The sequence below is a fragment of the Cervus elaphus genome, chromosome 7 (genome assembly GCF_910594005.1).
Source record: "Cervus elaphus chromosome 7, mCerEla1.1, whole genome shotgun sequence".
NCBI lineage: Eukaryota > Metazoa > Chordata > Mammalia > Artiodactyla > Cervidae > Cervus > Cervus elaphus.
In genome coordinates, this window is record NC_057821.1 from 34,722,244 (window position 1) to 34,739,396 (window position 17,153).

Genomic DNA, 17,153 nt, shown 5'->3' on the forward strand with positions numbered 1-17,153 from the left:
CTGGAGGAGGATGGAGGCAGTTCAGGTTTGTATCTGCTATGGTCTCAACCTTTGTGTCCCCCAGAAATTTCATATGATGAAATCCTGATTCCCATGGTTATAGCATCCATCTGAGGAGCCTTTGTGAGGTGATGGAGTTATGAGGATTGAGCCTCCTCAATGAGATGAGTGCTTTTATGTATGAGGCACATAGAGCTCCCGAGCCCTTCCCCCGTTTGAGGATACAATAAGAAGTGTGTGACCAGAAAGGACCCTGCATGACCACGCTGTGGAAATCCATTTCCATTGTTAATAAGTCTGTGATATTTTGTTATAGCAACCCAGAAGGTCTAAGACAACATCCTAACAATCTTCAGACAGTTCAGTAAACCTCATGCTATTTGTACAAAGGTGCGATCCTGTCTGGTGTAACACTGTGACAGTTGGCTGACAGTTCGCGGCTGGCTTTCATAAAGAATCTTGAGGGTTCAGCCTTCTTGGTAGCATGACCAGAACCATGAACAATTGTCTAATACTTTGATTCTCATAACTTGACCCAGAATAATTGGCTGTGATTCTTAAGTAATCTCTTAATGGTCTTATTTGTAATGCCAGCTTCTGTTATTTATGACTAATTTTAATAGGAGTTTCATTCTCTCAATTGTAGGGGTGGATTTTCTTTTGATTTTATATTAAATGAAAATATGAAATGTTGCCAAATTGCCCCCTTAGATTTTGACATCTCAACAGAGTCTGTGTTTATATTTTTAAGAGGAGACCCATTTCACAGAGCATGCATTAAAAAGCTGTAAATTTCAAAGAAGGTTGCTATGGGATAGATCATTATGACCATCTCAGAACTGGATGGCATGGATGTGGATTTAACACTTGTTGTAGAGCTGTCGGCATGCCAGTAGCTTGGTGTAAAGGTCAAGTGTACGTGAATCCCTGCGCAGGCAGTGAAAGAAGTTAAAAAATGCAGAATGACGCCTTTCTTCATTGCTCGACTTCAGGGATCGGAGTCCAAACCAGTAAATGCGAGCGTAGAACATCTTCCTCCTGGCTCTAGAAATAACCTGAATACCCAAAAAATAATGACTTCTTATGCATTTTATTAATATTTGCTTATCTTTGTTCCTTCTAATAATCAAATTAAGATTTGGGGAAGATATACGAAGCTAAAAGTCTCTAGATATGGATTTGGACCTAGCCTGTAAGAAAACAATTAGGAATATAAAATGTAAAAACATAACTCAAGTTTAGTTTTAACTTTCTCTTTTCTTCCTTCCCTCTCTCATCCTTTGATTTCAGGAGAACAGAGAAAGACACGTGGAACTTCAAGAGCAGATGTCCTGGGATACTTTGAGGAAAATGCTGATATTGGAAATTCTGTTCTCTAGTTCTCTTACTCTTGAAAATATTTCAACCACCTGTGCCCAGGAAGAGCAAGCTTTTGGTGGAATCGTGTGCAATGCAGAGAAGGCTGCACATGTCAAAAATTGCAGTGAAATCTGATTCCTTTACAGTAGACTCCATCACTATGGATGACTGGGCTCCTGCTTTATGTAGTAGCAGTCTAGCATATAGAAGACATGAATCTTCTAACAAAATGAGATATTTCAAAACTCCTTATGCATTACAGAGGTTACCTCTTTCATTCATGAGCAAAGCAAGAAAGCCCTCTGCAGGATGCTCACCTGGCTGAATGGCCTCTCTATGAGTGCTTGAAGTTCTTTTACTTTTCTCACATTTTCTCTGGCGCTTGATAGGATAGCATCTGAGACTTCTTTCATACTCCGCAGCTCCGTGACTAGCTCATACAGAGGTTTACCCCAGGAGTACAGTAACATGAGTATCCACGTAATAAGGCCTTTATTCTAAGCAACCATAAGAAACAGTCTCATTAAAATAATCATAATTCAGTGATTTTGGTAACATGTGATCTTTGCTCAGAGCAACTGACCTAAAGAACTCTTGGTTATTCCTATGTGTATGCAGAGATTTTTGAAGGTAGTAAAAGTTGCAAAATTATAAAATGTAAGCTATTAGTTCACACTTCACTGAATTATTAAAAACCTAGGTTATTTTACTAACTAATACTTCTGATAAGTTCTAATTTATAACATGAAGAATTATCTTTTTTCCTATGAATTTGTACCACCCACTCGGTGAGTTCTTTTATGTTTGTATATTTGCGTGAGAGAAAGCTAAGTAGTTATGGCAAGTCAGTATGTGCCTGTAACACCTGACCCAGGAAGGAGGCATTCTACCTGTGTCCACATCATTGTCACCCAGTGATTCTTTCATATTAAAGAATCAAATGAATCATTCATATTGATTTTCGATTGGTAATTTGTTTTATGATGTTACAACAAAGAGACAATGAAGAAGACATGACATTCCTAAACAGGCTTTCTTTCCTCAGTTGATCCCAACACCAGCCCCCATGCTGGTATTAGAAGAGTCTGTCTTGTTGACATGTGTCCAGGCAGAAAATGGCACAGCGTTGTCTTTAGTAACAGCATCAGTGGGATTCACAATGGGGGGTTTTCCCACCTAGTTCACTAATACTAGCAGAATTGAGCATGAAAATCCTGGGGGCTGAAGATCTCTAGTTAATATGCCTTATTTCTTTACAGTCATGAACTGTTTTAGTGGTAAAGAACAGAGAACTGAATAGGAGTAAATATAGTAATGCACATAACGTGCTTAGCAAAATGTATGTCCATGTAGTAACTCTCAATAAACTTTAAATTTAAGCTTATTGAAAAATCACCCCCCCCAAAAAAAATCCCTCCTCTTCTTCCTCTTTGACCTTTTTACTTTACTCGATTATCCTCATTATTAATGAGCTTAACAGAGGAAAAGAATGCTGGTATCATTAAGAAAGTTGTAGAGAGAGAAGATAGTATTTTAAGGGGGAATGCATATGAAAATGTTTTAAGTAATGTTAGGACAAAGATACTGCAGGAAATCAGAAAGGAGAGATTATAATGGTGAAAATTTGGAGCTGCCATAAATGACTGAGGCTTGATACGTAAACTGTGTTGTCTCAGAACAGAGGCAATCGTTGCGACCATGAGAAGCAAGGCAATGTTATATAGGCCATTCTGGGGGAGACGTACAAATTAAGAATAAAAGGTGACAGAGGAGTCGTTGAGAATGATGAATAAGGAGGTGTCAGAGAAGTAGAAGCAGAATCAGGAGAACCTAGAAAGGCAGACACGCTGGCTCGAGTGGTGCAGAATAGGACTCCATGTAGGAGTCACTAGTAACAGGGAGTACTCAAAACTGGGGTGCATTTCTTACATATTCATGAATTTTGCAATCTTTTATTTTACACATGGAAGTTCCCATTCATTTCCTGTTTTTGTACAGAATCATAGCTGCAATCTATGTCTAATGCACTGGTTGAACTAAACTTGTCTGCATGGACAATTTATAGATCTGTTCATTTTGCTACTACAGATCTTTAGTCATCCCTTGATTTCGCTCATGCTTCATCAACTGCATAATATAATTTCTCTTTAATTGCTTACAGGCTTCACTTTTTCTTCATGTTCAGTTACGATTACCTCTAATAATCTGAAGCCTGGTACCTACATTCTGTCTCATTTGATCCAGTGAAAAACCCCGGTAAAAGACTCACGTTCATGAGTTGGGCACGTTCTTTAGCTTCAGGGAGATGGAGGGTATTGGTGTGGCAGTTGTTGGAGGCATTGATATGATACGGTTTGCCCTGGGCATACCTTAAATCCTGAAATTGACCAGACAATTGCTTAGGGTTGTTGCGCATTCACTAGATGAACCCATTACCAGAACATTAACATGTTGATAAATGTATAATTTTTTTAAGGGGGCATCACAAAATTTGAAAGTCATTGTTTTCCTACTTTTTGTATACATTTTCTCTATAAAAATGATTTTACATCTAACTTTTGTAAGTTCTACCCTTTCCCTTTTCTGTTATAGTATCTTTTAAAAAAAATTTTTTAGTATTTGGACCAAATATACTACATATGTATCAATATTTGGTGCTTCCCAGGTGACAGTAGTGGTAAAGAACATTCCTGCCAATGCAGGAGATATAAGAAGACTCAGGTTTGATCCCTAGGCGAGGAGCATCCCTTGCAAGAGGGTACAGCAACACACTCCAGTATTCTTGCCTGGTGAATCCTATGGACAGAGGAGCCTGTTGGGCTACAGTCAGTAGAGTTGCGAGGAGGTGGACACAATTGAAGTGACTTAGAATGCATGCATGCACCTATATTTAACCATTTAACCTCTTGTTTACTGTGGGGTAGAGCCAAAATATTCCCTTATAAGGAGTTATATGATAATGACTTTGACTTATCTCTGAATCTGCACAACAATTAGCTTAGTGTTCATCCCAGGTGCAGAATACAATGTTGTTTATGGTGATAAAATGGTACAACAGAAAAACATAGCATAAAGTTATAGGAAATACCAAGCAATGGACTGAGAATAATAAGAGTAGAAAAATCTAGCTAACACATTGATTGATAGAGAAAAAATGATCTTTAGCAAAAGTTATGAACATTTAAAGAGATTACTTGGAAGAGTTGGGGGAAAAAATGGATGGTCAAAAATGAAGGATGAAACAAAAACTAATGAGTAAAAACAACTGCGTGAATTTAATAGAAACCTTTAGCACTGACTTTTATTAGCTGTCTGCTCTACTGGCTGTTCCTTTATTGAACTAAAAGAATTAACATACAACTTTCAAATACCTTCATCAGAAAGAGAATAGTTGTTTCCAATTGTAAACTCTGCTTCTATTGTAGCTTGAAACCTATTCACTGCAAATCTTAAAACAATAACTTGTAGCATTAAAAAAACTACCAGCATTCATTTTTGTGACCGGGATTCAGCTTTGTTTAACATGTTCCATCCACCCAGTTCACTGCAGAGCAGTTCTCATTTATTGGCTATTTACTCTGAGCCTGGAGAAGAAAGCTCAGAGAGACACTGAAGGGCCAGAAATTCAACATGCTTCCTTTTCACTAGCCCCACCTAAAAGTGCGTTATGTCAGGTAGTATTATGGACTGAATGTGTGTTCTTTAAATTCATGTGTTAGAGCCCAAACTGCCAAAGTACTGTGTTTTTAAAAGGGTTCCGACTTTTTGGGACCCCATGGACTGTAGCCCACCAGACTCCTCTGTCCATGAGATTTCTCAGGCAAGAATACTGGAAGGGTTTCCTTTTCCCTTCTCGAGGGAATCTTCCAGACCCTGAGGTAGAACCCAGGTCTCTCCCACTGCAGGCAGATTCTTTACCATCTGAGCCACCAGCAAAGCCCATTAAGGTTGAATGAGCTCTTAGGTTGGAACACTCATCCAATAGGTTTAGTGTCTCCATGAAGCGAAACACCAGAGAATTTTCTCTTCTGTCTCTGTGTCTGTGTGTCCTTTCCTCTGTCTGTCTTTCCCACCCCCACCCTGTGTGAGGACACACGGAGAAGCCATCCTGGGAAGAAAGAGTTCTCAGCAGAGCCTCACCTTACTGGTGCCCTGATCTGGGACTTCTAGCCCCCAGAGCTGTGAGGAAATAAATTTCTGGTGTTTATTCCACTGAGTCTATTGTATTCTTTTATGGCATTCCTAGCTGACAAATACAAAATCATTTATTTTGGAAATTTAAAAAAGAAAATGAATGAAGGAAATTGAAAAAGTTATTGCACTTCTTAGGCATCTTTGAGATTTCACAAAACTGGTTTTCTTCGATTTCCACATCTTCTCAGCTGATGGCTTCTTTGACCTAGAGAGTGTTATTTGAAGTTTGGCTGATGCAGCCCTCTTGTTTAAAGACAGTGTAGCCCAGTTACTTACACCAAGGTTCCTTTTGGGGGCTTGTCGACCTAAAATCCATGGGGTTGCAAAAGTCAGACACGACTTAACAACTAAACCACGACCACCACAGTACTTACAAAGTCATCGAACATTTTTGCAGAATGGTTATACATGTCGTTGGACAGGATGGTGGCACGGGTAAACAGGTCCCTAAGGGCGGTCCGGCAGAGTTCATCCCCCTCAGGACAGAGGTCCCGGCATGAGCTGCCTTGGCACAGGAGCAGATTTGACATGACCAGCAGCAGGAGCAAGCAGGACCCTACTAAAATAAAAACATGAGCCGTTCTGAGATAATCTAGTCACCTGAGGTTATCAAATACATCCTGTGGAGGGAAGCCTTCTGTTTCCCTGTTGCTCTGAGTAGGAGTTGGTGCTGTAGCAGCTGAGATGGGGAAGAAGGAGTGCCTTCTGTGTGAATTTAGATGGATGATGATATTTGCACAGATAGATAGTTGGAGAAGTAGGTTATTCCCTGCATTTTTGCATTGCTCCCAGAAGTACTTCTGTGCTCTGCAAACATTTGGAACTTAATTCTGAGCCAGAGTATTTAGGCCTTTCTTTTAAGACAGTTTAATGTTGGGACTCTGCAGGCTCTCAGCAGAGAGGCCCTCTAGGAGTTTGTAATTTTTTCACTCTACATTGACTAATGCTTGAATTTTAGACACTGAAATGACAAGAAGTGTACAGTTGATCTGTGTGGTTTACCATCACGTTGGGGTAAGAGTAAACACATGACTGACTGATCGCTACTATTGAGTACAGAGAGAATACTAAGAGAAAAAGGATACTGTACCTTGGATCTGCTAACTCACCTTCGTAACCCCATGCATGTCTTTGATACTTTCCCAAAAGCTTTAAAACATCTTAAAATTTGTGTTTCACAGTAACCCTGTGAGATAGCCTTCATCTTCACTATGATCATCAAGTTATGTTAATGAAGATGCGATGACCTGGAGAGGGCAAGTAATTTTCCAAAGGTCTTATTATTAACAGATGGAGGAGACTGGGCACCAATACAGTCATCTGTGCACTTCCTGATGTCACGTCACACATGCCTGTGGGCTCTCGGTCTGCATGTGTGTAACCAGGACCATATCAGGAGCTGTGATGACTCTGCTTGCAGAGAAAAATATTTTGTCTTTGACTGCAAAACAGCAATGACCCTAGAACATTGGTTTTATCCACTTGTTCAGCTCTGTCTATAAAACACTCACTCTTAAAGTCTTTGACAATTATCAGTGTAGGGGCCTGGTTCTCCTGACTAGCCTTGCTTCCAGGCACCTTGACAGCTCTTCTACTTTTATGCATCTTTAATCTTCTCATTACATTTGTTTCTTCAAGGAAATGGCAGGTAAATCTCCAGATGGTCATCCAAGAATCTTGCCTCTCAGCACCCAGGACCCCGTCACTGGCTCTGTCTCTGCGGACATGGCCTGGCCTTTCCCGACTGTGACATTTTGGGGAGAAAATCCATCTGTCTGGTCAGGAGCACATCCTGACAACCCATGGGGCTTAGGTTTTGAACCATCTCCCAAAATCCCCTCTTTGATAGTAGAACTAGACCTTCAGGCTTCCATGACGTATTTTAATATTTCAGAAATTATTCATGGCCCTACCTTTGGCCAACAGAAGCATAAAATCATAGACTCTTGCAAGTGTGATTTTAATATTACTTTTCCTGTCCGTCCTTTGTAAGCAAGCAGAATTTAAGACTGAAGTGAGGAAAATTGAGTTTGGACAAGAGAACTGATAAAACAGGAATTTTATCCTCCTGAATGAGATCTGAACATGATTCTTTTTCCCATTTACCAGAAGAGTGGTAATTTAATTAAGGATAAGATATCAGCATTTATGAGGTTTTCTCTGCTCTTAGTTAGTTTAAAGGGGCATGGTACCTAAGAATAAAATGGTTATTTAAAATTAGGTGATGAAAATCAAAGAACTGGTTCTCAAAAAGGAGACATATAAGTTGGAGAGATTTGGGACCATCTCTGTCATCAACTAAAGAGCTTATTGTAATAGGCAGGGAGAATAATAGCTTGCATAACATAGATGTATTTGTGGGCATATATTTCTGTGCATGTTTACATGTATTATGCATAAATATACACTTAATTCCTACATGGAACTTTGGACCTTATGAAATTCAAATCTGTTAAGGGCAGTAAACATATCTGAATACCCTAATTCCTAATGTAATTGATCATTTATTGATCAATGACTAACTATATGATTTCTTTCTGTGTTAAAATGTGATTTGTGTGTTTACTTTGGTAGCATATATATTAAAAAATTGGAATAATACTGAGAAGATTAGAATGGCCCCTGACAAAGGATGACATACTAATTTGTGAAGCATTGCATATTTTTTCTATAACAGCTTTGAGAGGCAGGATGTGAAGGAAGGTGGGAAGGAATTCAAGAGCAAGGGGACATAAGTAAACCTGTGGCTGATTCATGGTGTTTGGCCGAAAGCAGTACAGTATTGTAAAGCAATTACCTTCAATTAAACATCAATAAATTTAATTATTAAAACTGTTATTGGGGATCATATAACAGGTTCAGATATCCATTGTATGACTAAAGAGGATCTGACTGGAAACTGATGGTGTCAATTATCATTGGTTAGTGATTCATTAACTTTATAATTGAATGAGAAAAGTAAGCTAACAGACACTATTGTCTGTGACTCAGCATCACAGCAAGCTATAGTCCTGGTCTGCGTTCGCCTTTAGGCAGTATAGCGCCCAGACTCTGAAACTGAGGCCGTTCCCAGAGCGCACAGTCATGAGTCCTGTTCAGGGTTTCTGTTCCTGATGCTGGAGGATTCTGTTCGCTGGTCCACTAGGTCCGAAACTTTCTCTCCTGAGCATTCTCTGGTTCTATCATGTGCACAAGTCTTTCTATTTTGGTGTCTAATTTGATCCTCTTATTCTTTTGATCAGACTACCAAGTCTCTTTATGATTTACTTTTCAGACCCTTTTGTGCTTTGATTTTTCTGATGCTCATTAGTGTATTTGCTTCCTTGTCTACATCTCCGAGTAGTTTTCAGTATCTTCATATACCCTTCCCTATTCTCTTATTGTCTGGATTTTGGCTTTTAGCATCAGCATATTTTTATGAACTTCACTTTCCTTCTGGTGCAGTTTCTGGTATACAGCTTAAGCTGGTTGGCTCCCATCTGACTTGTTTGTGTTGTCTCCACAAATTAGAGAACTCTGCTTTCTTTCTAGGCAATACTGCCCCTTCTTTTGATACCATTGCTAATTTTCTGTGATTTTAGTTCTTGCCTCATAAGATTTGTCTTTCTCAATCTACTGTCACTTGAGTACTAAGTGTTTCTACGTTGGTATTACTATTTTAAATAAATATCAACCTAGTATAACAGAGAATAAAAAGGGAATACAATTAATAGTATTAGTAATAATGCATTCCCCCCAATTATAATCCAGTAATGCTCCCAGTTTTAAATGTCTTTCTATCTATGTATTATTGAGGTCCTCTACTCATTTTTCCTTACTAGGTGTTTAAATTTTTAAATAGATTGCAGAAAACAATGGAGTGGAAAATTCTGAAAACTTTAAACCTTGGATTTAGATGCCTCAAGATTAAGTATGTAATTATTAGTTTTTTATAGTTAGTAGGGCTATTCTTAGCACATATAACTCAATGTAGGGTGATTACTATTGAGTGAAGGATGTATACTGTGAACTGCAATCACCAATCAGGTGATTGGAGACAAAGAAAGAAATGTCAGGAAGACATAGGCTTCTGTTTTGGAAAGAAAAACTTACAGTGTCTGTTATCAGTCTAATCTTCAGATTTTTCAAAGCACTTACTCTTCCTTTGCTACTTTAGTAATTTGGGTTATTTGATTTTCTTTCCTACTGAATATCATGAGTCTCTTATATATACTTGGATATGAAGCCCTTACCAAATATGTGATTTGAAATTTTTTTTTTCATTCCATAGGTTGTCATTTCATTTTATTGATGGCTTCTTTTACTATGCACAAGGTATTGAGTTTGATGTGGTCCCACTAGTTTATTTTTTCAGCTCTTGCCTTTGCTTTTGTTGACTGATTTATTTGAGTTGCTTGTATTTTGTAAAGCAATCCTTTATCAGTTGTTTTATTTGCTATTATATTCTCCCATTATTACCAAAAGACACAGACTGGATGAATGGATACAAAAACAAGACCCATATATATGCTGTCTACAAGAGACCCACTTCAGTCCTAGACACACATACAGACTGAAAGTGAGAGGATGGATAAAGATATTCCATGCAAATGGAATTTAAAAGAAAGCTGGATTGGCAATTCTCATATCAGAAAAAAATAGACCTTGAAATAAAAGCTATTATAAGAGATAAAGAAGGACACTACCAAATGATTAAGGGATCAGTCCAAGAAAAAGGCATGACAATTTTAAATATTTATGTACCCAACATAGGAGCACCTCAATACATAAGGTAAACACTAACTGACACAAAATGGGAAATTGACAGTAACACAATAATAGTAGGGCATGTTAACACTACACTTCTACCAAAGGACAGATCATCAAAACAGAATATTAATAAGGAAACATAAGCTTAAAAGGAACTATTAGAGCAAACAGACCTAATTGATATCCTCAGCACATTCCGTCCAAATGCAGAAGAATATACTTTCTTCTCAATTGCACATGGAACATTTTCCTCATCTTGGGTCACAAATCAAACCTCAGTAAATTTAAAGAAATTGAAATTATATCAAGCATTTTCTCTGACCACAACAGTATGACACTAGATATCGATTATATGGGGGGGGGGGGGGGAACCAAAACTTTAAAAAACACAAATACATGGAGATTCAGCAACACATTTCTAAATAATAAACAGGTTACTGAAGAAATAAGGGAAATCAAAACATTCCTAGAAACAAAAAACAATGAGAACATGATGATCTAAAACCTATAGGATGCAACAAAAGCAGTTCTAAGAGGGAAGGTTATAACAATACAAATCCTACCTCAAGGATCACATTAAAAAGACAACATAACTTTACATATCTTTAATGCTTTTTAAATTTCTCTTGTCATTGTCTTAAAGGTTTTGTATAAAATCTTTCAACACCTTGCTTAAGTTTATTTCTAAGTGTTTTATCTTTTTCTGATGCAATAGTAAATGGGATTGTTTTCTTTATTCCACTTTCTGAGAGTTGTTGATATACAGCTGGCAACTGAGTTTCATATATTGGAGTATAGTAAACATAATGTATGCTACATCTTTAAAGAATAGACATTTTCCCACAAATAAGACATATAGATGATCAAGAGGTACATGACAAGATTCTCAGCATCACTGATAATCAAAGGAAATGCAGATCAAAAGCACAAGAGATACCACCTCATACCTGTTTGAATGGCTAGTACCAAAAAAGTAAGAAATGACAAATATTATTGAGGATGAGGAGAAAAAGGAGTGCTTATGCACTGTTGGTAGGGATGTATACTGGTGCATGGAAAAATACTGTGGAGGTTCCTCAAGAAATTTAAAGGAGAACTGTTATGTGATCCATTATCCCACTTCTGGATATATAGTCAAAGGAAATGAAATCATTGTCTCAAAGAGAGATCTGTATTCCCATGGTCATTGCAGCATTTTTCACAGTAGCCTTGGTATAGACACAACCTGAGTATCTTCCAACAGGTGAATAGATTAAAACAATGTGATGTGACATATATAGGTAAATATTATTTAGCCACTAGAAAAAGAAAGAAATCCTTCCATTTGTGGCAACATGGATGTAACTGGAGGGCATTACGCTAAGTGAACTAAGTCAGGAAGACAAATACCATATGAACTCAATTATAAGGAATCTCAAAAAAAAAAAAAAAAAAAAAAAGGATGGAACTCAGAGTAGAAAAATGATTGCCAAAGACTGGATGGTAGGAGAAATAGGGAGAGATTTTTAAAGGTTACACATTTTCATATGTAAAAAATTAATAAGGTCGAGGATCTAACTTTGAGCTTCATGATCTAATCATGAGATCTAATCATGGGTTTGAAAAAGCTCTGGGAGTTGGTTATGGATAAGGAAGCCTGTGTTGCTGCAGTCCATGAGGTCACAAAGAGTTGGACATGACTGAGCAACTGAACTGAACTGAGGATCTAATCTATAGCATGGTTACTGTAACTAATAAGATTGTGTTGTATTTTTGAAATTGTCAGAGAGACTGGACATCATCGAGTGGCATCACTGATTTGATGGACAGAGCTTAGGTAAGCTCTGGGAGTCAGGGATGGACAGGGAATCCTGGTGTGCTGCAGTCCATGGGGTCTCAAAGAGTCGGACAAGACTGAATGACTGACTCAACTGAAGAGAGTGGAACTTACCTGTGTACTCCTCAAAAAGCAAAGTTAAACATGTGTGGTGATGGCAATGTTACTTAATAGAAAGGGAAGCTTGTTTCTAATACATGCACAAATGGGGATGGACAAGATGACAGAGGGATAGGTAGAAGTGGGGTACACCTCTCTTCACCGATGCATCAAGAACGTCTAAAGACACAGCAGTTCTCACAGAAGACCAGGTGAATACTGGCAGGACTCCCTGACTACTGAGAAGGAATGTCTGGATCCACACAGAACTCAGTAGGAGAAAGGAAAGAAGGGGCAAGGAGGAAAGGGAAAGAAGGAGGAGAGCACGTGGGACCATTCTGCACCTGGGGCTGAGGGAGCTGAAGTGCAGGGGAGAGATCCCCGTGTCCATGGCTGTCCACTGGAATGGAGGAGTCATTTGAAGCTGTTGGGGAGTGAACTAAATAACCTGTGACCATCTGAATGGAGTGAGAACCACATAGACAAAGCTATGCTGCTGCCTTTCATACCTCGGACAGGGTTGTAAGTCCACTGGTGTCCATGGAAGCTGGGAGCTGGAGCCATGGGGATTGCAGAATGATCCCAGGGTGGAGACTCCTGTTGACTGTGGGGAAACAGCCAGATGGGATGGGATGGAGGAAATCTGCTGCATCGAATGCTTCTTAAGGAAAGCCATGAGGCCATAAAAGTAGGGTTCAACTGCCTGTGGGGTAGAGCTATCTCTTTTTCCATGCTGGTACCTGTAGGTTGAGCTATAGAGAAAGACTTCAGTGAGGGTGTTCCTTGAGTGCCTGATGCACTAAGCAATGGAGAGTTTTGAATGTCTATATACCCTACCCTTTTCTCTGTCTAAAATTTGGTTTTTAGCATCTTGATTTTTTTATAGATTTATTTATTTTAATTGAAGGCTAAACTTTGCAATATTGTAGAGGTTTTGCCATACATTGACATGAATCCGCCACGGGTGAACATAAATGTCTTCTGGTAGAGTTTCTGGTTTACAAATTAAACTAATTCCTCACATCTGGTTTGTTGTTGGTGTTTCAAGAAACTTTGAGAACCTTCCTTCCTCTCAAGGCAATATTCCCCTTTACTTTGCTACCATTGCTGACTTCCCATACTTTCACTTCTTGCCCAATATATTCTGTCTTTCTCTACTCACTATAAATTTATCAGTAGATGTCCCTATGTTGGTATTAATATTTATAATAAATTATTAACCTGATGCAGTAGAGAATCAAAAGGGATACAGTTACAACAACAATAATAAATTACCTCAAAATTATAATCCATGAATGCTCCCATTTAAAACTGATTTTCTATCTATATATTATTGAGGTCTCTTGACTCATTTTCCTTACTAGATGACTGAATTTTGAAATGAAATATAGAAAACAATGGATGGTAAACTCTGGAAATTCCCTTCCTTTTGCTATGCTCATTAATAAGTATGCAAATATTAGTTTTTTTCTCCCAGTGGGGCTGTTCTTAATACATATTATAGCTCAGTGTGGGGTATTGCTATTGACTGAAGAATGTACACTATGAACTGTAATTGTCAAGCAAGTGAGTGAAGATGAAGAAATTAATGCCAGGAAGGCACAAGCTTTTGTTTTTCTAGAAGGAAAACCTTGCTGTGTCTCTCATCTACAGTCTAATCTTCAGATTTATTGAAACTCTTATTTTTCTTAGGCTCCATTAAAATTTTGGATTATTTGGTGTTTTTTGCCCATGAGTTGTATGTCTCATGTATTTTTGTATATTAAGCCCTTATCAAATATTTGAGTTGGAAATATTTTCTGTCAATCTGTAAGTTGCCATTTGATTTTGCTGATATTCCTTTGGAGTTAGATGTGGTCCCACTGGTTTGTTTTTGGAGTTGTTGCTTTGCTTTTGGTGTGAAACACAAAAACTCATTGCAAAGACCAATGGCAGGAAGATTATCTCAATGCCTTCTTCTAGGAGTTTAATAGCTTAAAGTCTTATGTTCAACTTTTTAATCCCTTTTTAATTGATTTTTGCGTATGGTAAAACACAGGGGCACAGTTTCGTTTTTTCGTAGCATTATCAAGTTTTCCCAGTACCATTCCTTTGTTCTTATTTCTCAAGATCACTCTGACTCTTTGGTGTTTGGTGATTTAATACAGCTGAATAAATGAAGAGATTGAAAAGGTACACATAAGAACTATACAAAAAAATATCTTAATGACCTTGATAATCACAATGGTGTATTTTCTCACTCAGAGCCAGACATTCTGGAATGTGAAGTCCAGTGGGTCTTAAAAAGCACTGCTGCCCATAAAGCTAGTGGAGGTGATAGAATGCCAGCAAAGCTATTTAAAATCCTAAAAGATGATGGTATTAAAGTGCTTCACTCAATATGTCAGAAAATTTGGAAAACCCAGCAGTGACCAGAGGAGTTGAAATGGTCAGTCCTCATCCTAGTTCCTAAGAAGGGCAGTATTAAAGAATGTTCAAGCCGCTGAACAGTTGCACTCATCTCCCATGCTAGTAACTTTATGCTCAAAATCCTCCAGCCTAGGCTTCAGCATTATGTGAACATAGAAATTCCAGATGTTCAAGCTCGGTTTAGCAAAGGCAGAGGAACCAGAGATCAAATTGCCAACATTTGCTGGAACATAGAAAAAGCAAGGGAATTCCAGAAAAATATCTACTTCATTGACCTCACCAAACTGTGTGGATCACAACAAAGTGGAAAACTCTTAAGGAGATGGGAATAAAAGACCAAACTTACCTGTCTTCTGAGAAACCTGTATGCAGTTCAAAAAGCAACAGTTAGAAGCAGACGAGGAATGATAAACTGGTTCTAAATTGGTGAAGGAGTCCATCAATGCTGTATATTGTCACCCATCTGATTTAGCTTATATGCAGAGCATATGCGAAATGCTGGACTAGATGAGTCCTAAAGGCTGGAATAAAGATTGCCGAGAGAAGTAACAACAACCTCAGATATGTGAATGATACCACTCTAATGGCAGAAAGTGAAGACGATTTAAAGAGCCTCTTGATGAGGGTGAAAGAAGAGAGTGAAAAAACTGGCTTAAAACTCAATATCAAAAAAGCTAAGATCATAGCATCTGGTCCCACCACTTCCATGGCAAATAGAAGGGGGAAAGGTGGAAGCAGTGACAGATTTCCTCTTCTTGGGCTCTAAAATCACTGTGGATGGTGACTGCAGTCATGAAATTAGAAAACGATTCCTTCTTGGCAGGAAAGCTATGACAAAGCTAGACAGTGTTTTAAAAGCAAAAACCTCACTTTGCCGACAGAGGTCTGTATAGTCAAGGCTATGCTCTTTCCAGTAGTCATGTATGCATGTAAGAGCTGGACAGACAATAAAGAATGCACAGTGTGAAGAATTGATGTTTTTGAACTGTGATGCTGTAGAAGACTCTTGAGAATCCTTTGGACAGCAAGGAGATCAAACCAGTGAACCTTAAAGGAAATCAACCCCAAATACTCTTTGGAAGGACTGATGTTGAAGCTGTAGCTCCAATACGTTGACCCCCTAATGTGAACAACTGACTCATTGGAAAGATCCTGATGCTGGGAAGGAATGAAGGCAGAAGAAAAAGAGGCTGACAGTGGATGAGATGATTGGCTGGCATCACCAATTCAATGGGCATGAACTTGGGCAAGTTCTAGGAGATGGTAATGGACAGGGAAGTCTGGCATACTGCAGTCCCTGGAGTCACCAAGAGTCAGACATGACCTGGAAACTGAACAACAGTCTTATACAAGAACTTTTTTTCTTTTTTGTGAAAAATGCCTCAGAATTTTGAAAGAGACTGCAGTGAATATGTAGATAGCTTTGGGTAGTATGGATGTATTAACTGTTAATTTTTCGAGTCACATAAATATTAAATATTTTCCTTTTGTGTCTTTTAAACATTTCTTTCATGAGTGTCTTGAATGTTTTCATACATAGACTTTCAGCACCTTAAATTTATTTCAAGTATTTTATTTTTTTATGCAATTGTAAATGGGATTATTTGTATTTCTGTAATTTTTTTGTGTGTGGTTAGGTAACTGAGTTTTATATATTCAAATACAGTATACAAAATGCATGATATTTTTTACAGAATAGACAAAGTTCCCCCTAAATAAGACATACGTAATGGCCAAGAAGCATATGCCAAGATGCTCAACATCATTATCAGGGAGTGCAAATCAAAAGTACAACAAATACAACTGAAACTGTAACAGGCAGGAAGACCAGGGGTCTCCAAATGGAGGAAAGAGGCTGCAAGTGCCAGACATTTTCATCTCTCTTAAGCAGCAGGAGGAAACAAACCAGCGATATTTTTTCTTCTCTATACAAATTTAAAAGGAGGTTTCTCTTAAAGTGCTGTGTTGCCATGACACCTGGTTTCACCTGAAGCTAACTACTCTCAAACCTTGAGTTAACCAATACATTTCTTTTTCTTATGGAAATGTTGTCTTCAGCTATGACTCTATCTTCAAGTTGGTTCTGCCAAATGGCCCAACCTACTTACTCAGATTGTGAGTGACTATATAACGATAATGTATCCTGCCTGAGGACAGTCTTTGGATTAAACCCTCTGGCTAATTCTGTTATCTTAAAACATAAATTATGGGAGTAGGTCTGGTCTTTACAAGGATGTATCCTGCCTGAGGACAATCTTTGGATTAAACCTTCTGGCCACCTCTGTTATCTTAAAATGTAAATTATGGGAGTAGGTCTGGTGTGGTCTTTACAACCTCCAGACATTCTTTGGATTCATTGGAGAGTATATAACTCCATTGCTAATACTAGCAAAGGGGTACTCTTTTGCCCCCTTTTGATGCCTATGTCAGAAGCTTTCTCTATCTCCTTTATACTTTAATAAAACTTTATTACACAAAAGCTCTGAGCGATCCAGCCTGGTCTCTGGCCCTGGATTGAATTCATCTC

General features: G+C 38.3%; 1 protein-coding gene and 1 non-coding gene across 2 annotated transcripts; one reads left to right on the forward strand and one right to left on the reverse strand.

The window, feature by feature from the left end:
- Nucleotides 1–860: 860 nt before the first annotated feature.
- Nucleotides 861–12,781, reverse strand: LOC122697817 (placental prolactin-related protein 4-like). Its single transcript, XM_043908815.1, has 5 exons — nt 12,727–12,781; nt 5,928–6,109; nt 3,629–3,736; nt 1,677–1,856; nt 861–1,055 (listed from the first exon to the last, which is right to left on the reverse strand). The coding sequence occupies exons 1-5, from the start codon at nt 12,779–12,781 to the stop codon at nt 861–863; spliced, it is 720 nt and encodes a 239-aa protein (XP_043764750.1).
- Nucleotides 8,110–8,220, forward strand: LOC122697884. The gene has a single exon (XR_006342215.1). It is a non-coding gene; the product is annotated as a U6 spliceosomal RNA (small nuclear RNA).
- Nucleotides 12,782–17,153: the final 4,372 nt, after the last annotated feature.